The sequence below is a fragment of the Gopherus flavomarginatus genome, chromosome 3, assembly GCF_025201925.1.
Source record: "Gopherus flavomarginatus isolate rGopFla2 chromosome 3, rGopFla2.mat.asm, whole genome shotgun sequence".
NCBI lineage: Eukaryota > Metazoa > Chordata > Testudines > Testudinidae > Gopherus > Gopherus flavomarginatus.
Window position 1 is genome coordinate 89,150,286 of NC_066619.1, and position 12,842 is coordinate 89,163,127.

The 12,842-nt window shown below is 39.0% G+C and overlaps 1 protein-coding gene across 9 annotated transcripts in view; it reads right to left on the reverse strand.

Moving 5' to 3' along the window:
• The window catches only part of ERCC6L2 (ERCC excision repair 6 like 2), a 113,728-nt gene that overhangs the window by 24,181 nt on the left and 76,705 nt on the right, over positions 1-12,842 (reverse strand). For all 9 annotated transcript variants that reach the window (XR_007773386.1, XM_050945553.1, XM_050945552.1 and 6 more), the window contains one exon: positions 11,640-11,794. Coding sequence is in view for 8 of the 9 variants with exons in the window: in XM_050945553.1 (XP_050801510.1) it covers positions 11,640-11,794 (155 nt within the window). In the remaining variant the exon portion in view is untranslated. The remainder of the gene's footprint in view (positions 1-11,639; positions 11,795-12,842) is intronic.

The window sequence follows — 12,842 nt, forward strand, 5'->3', positions numbered from 1 at the left end:
AAACTGCTATCATGTCCCCTCTCAGTCTTCTCTTTTCCAAACTAAACAAACCCAATTCCTTCAGCCTTCCTTCATAGGTCATGTTCTCAAGACCTTTAATCATTCTTGTTGCTCTTCTCTGGACCCTCTCCAATTTCTCCACATCTTTCTTGAAATGTGGTGCCCAGAACTGGACACAATACTCCAGCTGAGGCCTGACCAGCGCAGAGTAAAGCGGAAGAATGACTTCTCGTGTCTTGTTTACAACACACCTGTTAATGCATCCCAGAATCACGTTTGCTTTTTTTGCAACAGTTATCACACTGTTGACTCATATTAAGCTTGTGGTCCACTATGACCCCTAGATCTCTTTCTGCCATACTCCTTCCTAGACAGTCTCTTCCCATTCTGTATGTGTGAAACTGATTGTTCCTTCCTAAGTGGAGCACTTTGCATTTATCTTTATTGAACTTCATCCTGTTTACCTCAGACCATTTCTCCAATTTGTCCAGATCATTTTGAATTTTGACCCCTTCCTCCAAAGCAGTTGCAATCCCTCCCAGTTTGGTATCGTCCGCAAACTTAATAAGCGTACTTTCTATGCCAACATCTAAATTGTTGATGAAGATATTGAACAGAACCGGTCCCAAAACAGACCCCTGCGGAACCCCACTTGTTATACCTTTCCAGCAGGATTGGGAGCCATTAACAACCACTCTCTGAGTACGGTTATCCAGCCAGTTATGCACCCACCTTATAGTAGCCCCATCTAAATTGTACTTTCCTAGTTTATCTACAAGAATATCATGCGAGACTGTATCAAATGCCTTACTAAAGTCTAGGTATATCACATCCACCGCTTCTCCCTTATCCACAAGGCTCGTTATCCTATCAAAGAACGCTATCAGATTAGTTTGACACGATTTGTTCTTTACAAATCCACGCTGGCTATTCCCTATCACCTTACCACCTTCCAAGTGTTTGCAGACGATTTCTTTAATTACCTGCTCCGTTAGCTTCCCTGGCACAGAAGTTAAACTAACTGGTCTGTAGTTTCCTGGGTTGTTTTTATTTCCCTTTTTATAGACGGGCACTATATTTGCCCCTTTCCAGTCTTCTGGAATCTCCCCCGTCTCCCATGATTTCCCAAAGATAATAGCTAGAGGCTCAGATACCTCCTCTATTAACTCCTTGAGTATTCTAGGATGCATTTCATCAGACCCTGGTGACTTGCAGGCATCTAACTTTTCTAAGTGATTTTTTACTTGCTCTTTTTTTATTTTATCTTCTAAACCTACCCTCTTCCCGTAAGCATTCACTACATTAGACATTCCTTCAGACTTCTCAGTGAAGACCGAAACAAAGAAGTCATTAAGCATCTCTGCCATTTCCAAGTCTCCCGTTACTGTTTCTCCCTCCTCACTGAGCAGTGGGCCTACCCTGTCCTTGGTCTTCCTCTTGCTTCTAATGTATTGATAAAAAGTCTTCTTGTTTCCCTTTATTCCCATAGCTAGTTGAGTTCATTTTGTGCCTTTGCCTTTCTAATCTTGCCTCTGCATTCCTGTGTTATTTGCCTATATTCATCCTTTGTAATCTGACCTAGTTTCCATTTTTTATATGACGTCTTTTTATTTTGTAGGTCACGCAAGATCTCGTGGTTAAGCCAAAGTGGTCTTTTGCCACATTTTCTATCTTTCCTAACCATCGGAATAACTTGCTTTTGGGCCCTTAATAGCATCCCTTTGAAAAACTGCCAACTCTCCTCAGTTGTTTTTCCCTTCAGTCTTGATTCCCATGGGACCTTACCTATCAGCTCTCTGAGCTTACCAAAATCTGCCTTCCTGAAATCCATTGTCTCTATTCTGCTGTACTCCCTTCTACCCTTCCTTAGAATTGCAAATTCTATGATTTCATGATCACTTTCACCCAAGCTTCCTTCTACTTTCAAATTCTCAACTAGTTCCTCCCTATTTGTTAAAATCAAGTCTAGAACAGCTTCCCCCCTAGTAGCTTTTTCAACTTTCTGAAATAAAAAGTTGTCAGCAATGCAGTCCAGGAACTTATTGGATAGTCTGTGCCCCGCGGTGTTATTTTCCCAACATATACCTGGATAGTTGAAGTCCCCCATCACCACCAGATCTTGGGCTTTGGATGATTTTGTTAGTTGTTTGAAAAAAGCCTCATCCACCTCTTCCACCTGATTAGGTGGCCTGTAGTAGACTCCCAGCACGACGACATCACATGTGTTTTTTACCCCTTTTAGCCTAACCCAGAGACTCTCAACACTTCCGTCTCCTATGTTCATCTCCACCTCAGTCCAAGTGTGTACATTTTTAATATATAAGGCAACACCTCCTCCCTTTTTCCCGTCTATCCTTCCTGAGCAAACTATACCCATCCACACCAACATTCCAGTCGTGTGTATTATCCCACCAAGTTTCAGTAATGCCAACAATGTCATAGTTGTATTTATTTATTAGCACTTTCAGTTCTTCCTGCTTATTACCCATACTTCTTGCATTTGTATATAGGCATCTAAGATACTGGTTTGATCTTGCCTCCCAGCTTTGCCCTGACCTTCCTTCCTCCCTGCCATTATAGCCCGTGCTCCCTCCCGTTTCCAACCCATCTCCCAGTTCTTGTTCCCCACTTACCACTTACCTGTGGGGTTTGTTCACATTTTTCTTTTGCCAGATGACTTTTGAACCCAGGAGACTGTGGATCAAGTGGTTATAATCCTGAAGCCTGGTGAGATTTTCCCATCTATGCCTTAATTGCTGTCCTATCAGAGTGCTGGGAACATTTTTGTCTCCACTACTGGGGAGGAAGGAAGGGGGCAAAGCCAAAGCCTTTCCATAAACCTTAGTGATCTCTACATTTTTAAAGCGCTTTGTTCAGGGGCATGGAACACTGACGTTTTGGGAAGTACACAGCATAACAAGCTGTTGAGATTTGTGGAAGTGGTTTTTAACATAAAGTTATCTTTTTGAAATATGCAAGGGGTAACGTTTTCTATTGACAGAGCATCAAATTCTACTGTTTGTTAATATGGCTAATCAAAAGACAACCTGGTTGGACATGAAAAAGAACCTCCTAAGTTGAGTTTCTATATGAACAACTTCAGATACAAGGTGTTTTTATCAGTATGTGTGGGACAGAAAATGATTTGTTTGTCAAGTGAGTCCAATATGCTGGCTACAAACAATGAGATTTCAGGATATTTAACCACTGCCCCTGAACAGCAGTTTATAGCACATCCCAATCACAACACCCAGGCTTGCCTGTAATATGGGGAAGCTTGATTCATCTCTTCAAGTAAGCTAGTCTGGTGGAAGGTGTCTAAAGGAAAGGATCATTGAGGTGACTGTCAGAGTAATACTTTTTCCTTCAACTTCATCCTTCAAATACTTACGCTTTTAAGTTTAACAGGGTGCGCTTGACATGCATCACTAGTTCATATTATACCATCAACAGTATCTTTTGATCTCCAGCATGATCCCCTGCACTACTGCCATCTCCACGTAGGAGAATCATGCCCTCCTTTGCTAATTTGGAGTTATTAATGCCTAAATTGAAATTTCCCCTTGATCAAGGTCATCCAGATTAGCTGAATCCATAGGAACAGTTAACATTTGTTTTGCCCACTTTATGAGAAGGCACCTCTGCTGTCCTTAAGTCTTTTCTCTTTGAGATGTACATCCTTCTTTTGACATTCTGGTTTGCTGTTAATAGATACACTGTAGATTATCTCAGGCTGCTGAGTTTCCTCTGTTATACAGAGAGACGCATTTTAATTGCCAACAATTCTTAAGTAAATACTTTTATTTCCGTATGTATTTTATACTAGATACTACTTGTAGCAGATATAAAGCAGTTTAAGCAAAACTATAAATATTCGTGTAACCATATTATTTAAAGCAAAACTGCAGTTTTTAAGGGAGACCACTGTACCTCCTTGATTACATTTCAAGGGTGAGCTGCTATATGCTTAGGTAGTTTATTTATGATGGTTCCCTGGTGTACAAAAGTCATAAATAACAAAAAAAACAACAACAACAACAAAACAGTCTCTATCTATTGGAAACACCACACAACCTCCTATATAGCTGCAGATTTCTGGTCCAATCTTATTTGTTTCTGTAGGCTACTGTTACTTCAACTGAGATTACTGGAAGATATTTTCAGATGGTAGCATGTGCTAATACAGATCCTCATCACCTTGAGCTTCAATGTCTGTTTACACTAAACTCCTTTTCCTACCTTGACAGGTCCCCATAACTACTGTGAGATGATGTGTACTTCTCCCACTCTTCTCAGACTTGCATCAGAGTGTGAGGGATGGTAAAAGCTGGCTAAAAGAATCTTTAGTAATGCCTAGGGTGTAATCCACCTATGATCAAAGAAACACTTACTGTTGTTTTCTTGCAGTAATCCAAAAATTAACATAATTTTGTACCACATCAGGGAGCACTGAGGGCATCTAGTTCATTTCCAAGGGTTGCAGGACTGATTACCACCATCTTGCCTCCTGCTTCTTCTACCTATTTTGACTCATGCTCCGACTCCGGAGTACCTGCTCTCTTCTAGGCTTTCAATTTTGGAATGGTCAACAAGAGATCCACTGTGTGTTACATAGTCCAAAGTCCTTCTTGCCTGTATCTGATTACTAGAATTTTGTTGGACTCTACTATTACTCTGTCCAAAAGACCTTCAAAATAGTATGCCTTCTATGACTTTAGTTTCCAAGAGACAGGATTTAGTTTGGCTTTAAAGATTTATATTTATACAAAGAAATGTTGGATAAAGTATATTCATTGCAAATCTGCATAGAGTTTATTCTCTATTTCTTGTTTAGGACAGTTAGAACTAATACAATTAAATATACACTATTACTTTACAGCTTCCACCCCACCATCAACCTCAGCCTGGACCAATCTACACAGGAGGTCCACTTCCTAGACACCATGGTGCAAATAAGTGATGGTCACATTAACACCACCCTAAACCGAAAACCTACCGACCGCTATGCCTGCCTTCATGCCTCCAGCTTCCATCCCGGGCACATCACACGATCCATTGTCTACAGCCAAGCACTGAGGTACAACCGCATCTGCTCTAACCCCACAGACAGAGACCAACACCTACAAAATCTCCACCAAGCATTCTCAAAACTACAATACCCGCATGAGGAAATAAGGAAACAGATCAACAGAGCCAGACGTGTACCCAGAAGCCTCCTACTGCAAGACAAACCCAAGAAAGAAACCAACAGGACTCCACTGGCCATCACATACAGTCTCTAGCTAAAACCCCTCCAACGCATCATCAGGGATCTACAACCCATCCTGGACAATGACCCCACACTTTCACAGGCCTTGGGTGGCAGGCCAGTCCTCGCCCACAGACAACCTGCCAACCTGAAACACATTCTCTCCAGTAACTGCACACCGCACCATAGTAACTCTAGCTCAGGAACCAATCCATGGAACAAACCGTGATGCCAACTCTGCCCACATATCTACACCAGCAATACCACCACAGGACCTAACCAGATCAGCCACACTATCACCGGTTCATTCACCTGCACCTCCACCAATGTAATATACGCCATCATATGCCAGCAATGCCCCTCTGCTATGTACATCGGCCAAACTGGACAGTCACTATGGAAAAGGATAAATGGACATAAATCAGATATTAGGAATGGCAATATACAAAAATCTGTAGGAGAACACTTCAACCTCCCTGGCCACACTATAGCAGACCTTAAGGTGGCCATCCTGCAGCAAAAAAACTTCAGGACCAGACTTCAAAGAGAAACTGCTGAGCTTCAGTTCATCTGCAAATTTGACACCATCCGCTCAGGATTAAACAAAGACTGTGAATGGCTTGCCAACTACAGAACCAGTTTCTCCTCCCTTGGTTTTCACACCGCAACTGCTAGAACAGGGCCTCATCCTCCCAGATTGAACTAACCTCATTATCTCTAGCTTGCTCGCATATATATATACCTGCCCCTGGAAATTTCCACTACGTGCATCTGACGAAGTGGGTATTCACCCACGAAAGCTCATGCTTCAAAACGTCTGTTAGTCTATAAGGTGCCACGGGATTCTTTGCTGCTTTTACAGATCCAGACTAACACAGCTACCCTTCTGATGCTTGACATGTGTTTGCCATTCATTATTCTAAATGTTGAGTACAGTTGCTCATTGTAAAAGGCTAAATCAAGCCCTTTCAGATTAAATGTTGGTTTAAAAAACAAGACAAAACAAAGAACAGCTTAGTGTATCGCAAACAAATAATAAGACTCAAGCTTGCTACAACCAAGCCCTTTCAAATCTATTTACTATTCAGGAACTCATCTTCCTGAGCAGGTGAGATAGCCCATAAGCCCATCCAGCTGCTCATGGCACAGCTTCTTCTCCCAAGCTACTCATCTCTCCACTAAGGGAACAGTTGCTGTAATCCACTCCATCTGAGACACTTGCTGCTTTTTAGTGTATGCATTAATCCCTTCTTCACTTCTCAGGTACATAGGACTGATAAACCCATTCACACTCAGTACATGAATGAAAACTGTCTGTGTATACTCAGCTTTTCTTATTTCCTCTGTTGATTGATTTTTGCTGCAGTAGTGTTAATCCAGCTATCATATTAGCTATCATTTTTTCAGTTTGCATTTGGCTGAATTCTTGCTATAGAGCATTCATATAATAATTCATGCATTGATTTAATCGAAGAATGATATAATATAATCTGAAGAAAACTCAGACTGTAAATATTCTTACAGCATATTGTCTTGACTCATGATGACGGCTGTTGATTAATCACAGTTAAATCAAACAATTAACTCAAAAAATTAATTACAATTAATTGCAGTTTTAATCGCATTGTTAAACAGAATACCAATAGAAATTTATTAACTATTTTTGGATTTATTCTACATTTTCAAATATATTGATTTCGGTTACACCACAGAATACAAAGTGTACAGTGCTAACTTTATATTATTTTGATTATAAATATTTGCACTGCAAAAATGATCAACAAAATAAACAGTATTTTTCAATTCACCTAATACAAGTACCGTAATGCAATCTCTTTATCGTGAAAGTATAACTTACAAGTGTAAATTTTTTTTTGTTACATAACTGCACTCAAAAACAAAACAAAGCAAAACTTTAGAACCTACACTTCTCGTTCAGTCAATCGCTAAGACAAACAAGTTTACTTTTATGGGAGATAATGCTTCAGCTTCTTATTTACAATGTCACCTGAAAGTGAGAACAGGCATTCACATGGCACTTTCGTAGCCAGCATTGCAAAGTATTTACGTGCCAGAGATGCTAAACATTCATATGCCCCTTCATGTTTCGGCCACCATTCCAGAGGACATGCTTCCATGTTGATAACGCTCATCAGAAAAATAATCTGTTAAATTTGTGACTGAACTCCTTGGGGGAGAATTGTATGCCCTCTGCTCTGTTTTACTCGCATTCTGCCATATATTTCATGTTACAGTAGTCTCAGAAAATGACTCAGCACATTATTCATTTTAAGAACACTTTCGCTGCAGATTTGACAAAATGCAAAGAAGGTACCAATGTGAGATTTCTAAAGATAACTACAGCACTCGACCCAAGGTTTAAGAATCTGAAATGCCTTCCAAAATCTGAGAAGAATGAGGTGAGGAGTATGCTTTCAGGAGTCTTAAAGGAGCAAGCAGCAAGAGTTCTGTGGCACCTTATGGACTAACAAACATATTGGAGCATGAGCTTTCGTGGGTGAAGTGGGTATTCACCCATGAAAGCTCATGTTCCAATATGTTTGTTAGTCTACAAGGTGCCACAGAACTCTGTCACTTTCACAGATCCAGACTAACACAGCTACCCCTCTGATACTTAAAAGAGCAACACTCCGATGCAGAAACTACAGAACCCGAACCACCAAAAAAGAAAAATCAACTTTCTGCTGGTGGTATCTGACTCAAGATGGTGAAAATGAACATGCTTTGGTCCTCACTGCTTTGGATTGCTATCGAGCAGAAACCATCATCAGCGTGGATGCCTGTCCCCTCGAATGGTGGTTGAAGCATGAATCTTTAGTGCATCTAGCATGTAAATATCTTGTAATGCCGGCTACAACAGTGCAACAAGAATATCTGTTCTCACTTTCAGGTGACATTGTGAACAAGAAGCGGGCAGAATTATCTCCTGCAAATGTAAACAAACTTGTTTGTCTGAGGGATTAGATGAACAAGAAGTAGGACTGATCGAACCTGTAGGCTCTAAAGTTTTACATTGTTTTATTTTTGAATGCAGGTTTTTTTGTACATAATTCTACATTTGTAAGTTCAACTTTCATGATAAAGAGATTGCACTACAGTACATGTATGAGGTGATTAAAAAATACTATTTCTTTTGTTTTTACAGTGCAAACATTTGTAATCAAAAATATATATAAAGTGAGCACTGTACACTTTGTATTCTGTTATAACTGAAATCAATATATTTGAAAAACGTAGAAAACCTCCAAAAATATTTAAATAAATGGCATTCTATTATTGTTCAACAGTGCGAATAATCACGCAATTAACTGCAATTAATTTTTTTAATCGCTTGACAACCCTATTCATAATATATACTGTTTCCCCATCTTCAATCTAATTTTCTCAAGGGTGACAGAAATGAAGAAACATCTCCAATCAAGCCTAGTTTTCCAGAACCATTTTATTTCTTGCTCTAAAATTCACCTACTGCAGTTGGCCATTTCCTGGGTGTGTCTTAAGACATCTTTTAATATTTCCGTATCCCTTTCTTTCACAGATATAACTGTTTTCTATCAGCTCTAATAATGTGTTTATAAATTTCAGCTTTATAAAGTTGAAAGTGTAACATTACACTCATATTATAAAAAACACTAATTTAACATCATGAAGTTGGCATGGAAAAGGGAATAGAGAGGGATATTTTGTTAATGCCCAGGAGAAGAGACTGATCTGCTACAGGAAAGAAAATCAGATTATTCTGATGGTCAATCCTTCTCCAGAGATGCTTAGGGAAAAAAAAAAGCTGAAACTGTAAAAAAACAAAACAAAAAAACCCTACTCCACCAAAAAACAAACCCAGAACAGATATTTAAGAGGCCAGAGGTAAAATGTAACACACTACAGATTTTTTCATGCTATGCTGTACATGAGTTGAGGCATCAACTGAGAGGACTAAGACCTATAGGAGATACCAAAAAAGAAATTCACAAAAAATCCTCATATTAAAAAAAAATCAGATTAAGGAGTGTGAACATAGATATCGAAGAGAACATTAACTCATATGGAAACTTCTGGTAAACAGATGGCAAGGCAGTGCTTCTGAAGAGCAGAGTCAAATCTTTCATGAGGACATTCAGTTGTTCTAGCAAAATCTTCTAACCTTGTTTTGAGAACTATGAGAATAAAATGAGCATACCAAAAAATTCTGCCAGGATTATACTTGAAACTACCCATGACTGCACAAGATGTTTTCATTAAGAATTTTGTTTGGCTGATAGTACTTCAACCTGTTTTTAAGAACACTAGAGTAATTTGCATGTTTCTTTTCTTGACTATTCCTCATTTGATTCCTCACAATTTTCTTTGCAGTATTTGTCACAGCACCTAACTGTAATATTACAATGTCCTCAATTGACTAAGTGAAAAATAAATAGCAACACCAGATGAACACCAGAGCAACCATAATTTGTTTTTCACACAAAGCCCTTGAAATAAAAATGAAGAAACAAGGAAAGGAGAAAACAGAAAAAGTAGCAGCAGAGTTGTTTCTAAAAGTAAATCATTTTTCAAAGTTTTCTACGAGGATTTAAGAAGAGCATGTGAAACTCAGAGCTCTACATTTTAGGAGACATCAATCTAGCAATTACTGCTAAATTAATGCCTTTACGTCAGAGTAAAAACAGGAAATGAAGTCAACTGGCAGTTTTTCCCACCATTATTGATGTTTTCCTTCCTATTTAAATCTCCAAGTTAATTGATGTTACTGTTGCTTCTGGTTTAAGAAACCAGATACCCTTGAAACATATCGATTGACATGCTAATCAGAGAGAAATTAATTTGTAACACCTGTGGGCATAAAAATTCTCAACTTGGATGTAATGAGAAACAAATCATATGAACAACAGTAAAGCCTCTAAATGTCTATAGCCTAATATCAGAAATACTGCTGGCATTAAAGTCATTAAGCCCCAGTACTCTCCTCAATTTTTTCTTTCATTTATTCTGCATTCTAGTCATGTTGTCAATCCTAGCTATTAGGGGCTGGGGTCTTTCTGTGGTATTCTTGAGTATTTTTACCTGATGGTCTATTTAGAGGAGAGATTCAAATGTAAATACTTCTACTACAGAAAAGATCTCACTTATTGCTGATTGGCTTAGTTGGATCTTCCCAGTATAATATTGCTGCAACACCCCTTGCTAATAGAGCAATTAATTAACATTCATCAGTAGTAGTGGAAGCACACCTCTTAATGAGGAAATGCACGGGAATGACCTAACATATGTTGATCCAGACTAGAGTTTTTGCCTTGAGTTAAATGATTGTTAGTTTATTAATGGTAGTTAAACACATCTGTGAAGACTAAACTGAATGTACCCCAAAGCATTTGCTCTAGGCTATAAACGTTTGTGGTTCATCCTGGGGATCAGTCTAGGAGAATTACAGATATTTGTAGTATGGAATAAAATGACTGAGGAATGGTCAGATTAACATTTACAAATAGATAAATTGATGGTGTCCATCTAAATCCAAATTAAACATGAACCCCCCCAACCAAAAAGTGGCAATGTTCACATCCAGGTTAAGTGTCTGAAATCTGGATCCAAATCAGAATGCCCCTAGCATTTAGGAATGCAGATTAAAACCAGTAAAGAATAGGTCTGAAATATAAACTTGAAGCTTTATCCGAGTTTAGGCTCAGGCTTACCTCTATTCCAAATGTAATTTAACATGAATGTAACGGCTGTAAAGCATAAAAACATGGTAATCGCTACAAAATTAAGCAGATGTTAGAAATGCTCCCAATAAGCTTGCGTTCAATTTTCAACTTCAAACTTACATTAACGAAGACTACACTGACTCATGAAGTTGAATTAATAACAGTAGACATTTTGACATAAAAAGCTCTTTCTGAAAACTCGTATTTTAGTTAGAATCACTTACAAAGTCAAACGCTTTTCAGCCCTAGTGAAGGATATTATGAAGGTTAACCTTCTCTTCTGGCAACCTGCTACTTTATTAATTGACCAAAGACAAACTGAAGATTCCAGGCCCCAAATCAAGTCCTATTACCAGAGAAAATGTGGCATAGGATTAGATTTCAGGAACCCAATCTCTGTTATAAAACAGATAAGCATATTACTTCTGAGATAGTCTTACAGAATCCAGCAGAGGGTGCTGTTCAACTCAGTTCCCAACACTTTCAAGGCTGACCAACACAGAAATAGCCACAGTATGTTATTTTATTAGGCCTCCATGTGAAACTCCTCCTCCTCCCACCATCAGTGGCTTTGATCATTCATGGTGGCCAGTAACAGAAAACCAAGTTTGAAGAAAGAGAATAAGGAGGATAAAAATAGAACAAAACATTTCCCAAATCCTCCTCTTTACCTTGGCCCTGTAGACTGCTATATTAGCAGGGAGCTGGGAAAACTGCTTCAACTCAAACACATCTCTCACTGCCCAGTTACTCATCTGATTCTCAGCCTTGCTTGATCCAACCACATTCTGGTTTGAATGAATATAAGCCACTTCTTGAACACCACCTAATACATGAGAAGAAAGATATAATCAAACGCTTTTGGCCATTCCAAAATACTGCATGGATATATCAGCTCTATTATAGATATGTATTGCAATTTTAAAAGAAAAGAAAAGTTAAAATAAAGTTAACATGGAAATCCTAAATTTTAATAGGCTGCAACTTAGGCTCAGATTTTTAAAGGTATTTAGGCATTGCTGCACTCAGCGTTGCAATGGCTAACTGATTTAGGAGCTTAAGTCTCATTTTCAAAAGGGATTTAGGAGCCTAAATACCTTCAAAAATCTAGGGCTTTGTCCTTAAATCCTTCCGTTGTGCTAAAATCCATTTAAATGCTGCAACCATTTTAGTAAATTTCCTTTTGCATACCGAGAAACGACAAAATTTTGCTCCAAGGCACCCAAAGTTTTTAAAAGATGAATGCTCAAAGTTAATGATTAGTTGCCCCAACTCCTCCATATTATACATGCTACCAATACCACAGTACATATTTCAAATAATATTCTGTGATAATATTGTCAGTTACTGATAACAGGAAAAAGTTAACATGGTGAGAAGTGATTTATTCATTCTCAAATTAGAAAATGTAATTGTACCATACATTAATGCACCTTTTTGTAGTGATTGCAAATGTTTAGCAAAACAGAAATATATACATACAGTAGATTCTGCTTATTAGCAACCCCTGGATTGACAATAAAAGGTTGCCATTATCTAGCAGTTGCCAATAAGCAAAAAGGCAAGTTTGTGGGGCTGCAGCCAGAGAAGGAAGTGCTGGGATGAGCTTTCTCTGGCTGTACCCCCCAAATCTGCACAGGGTGGGCAGCAATGGAGATGGTGGCTGCAGCTTGGATGCTGGGGCTTTCCGAGGGGAGGGGAAGCTGCGGGTAGGACAGTGTCAGGAGAACAGGGGTGCTGGGAGCTTGCAGAGCTACGTAGTACCTCTCCTTGTGTGCTGGTATAGGAGGCTGTGGAGAGGAAAGCAATGGTGAGAAGTACCTTGCTGCTCTGCAGGACCTCAGCACCCCCTACTCCCTGTGGAAAGCCTTGGC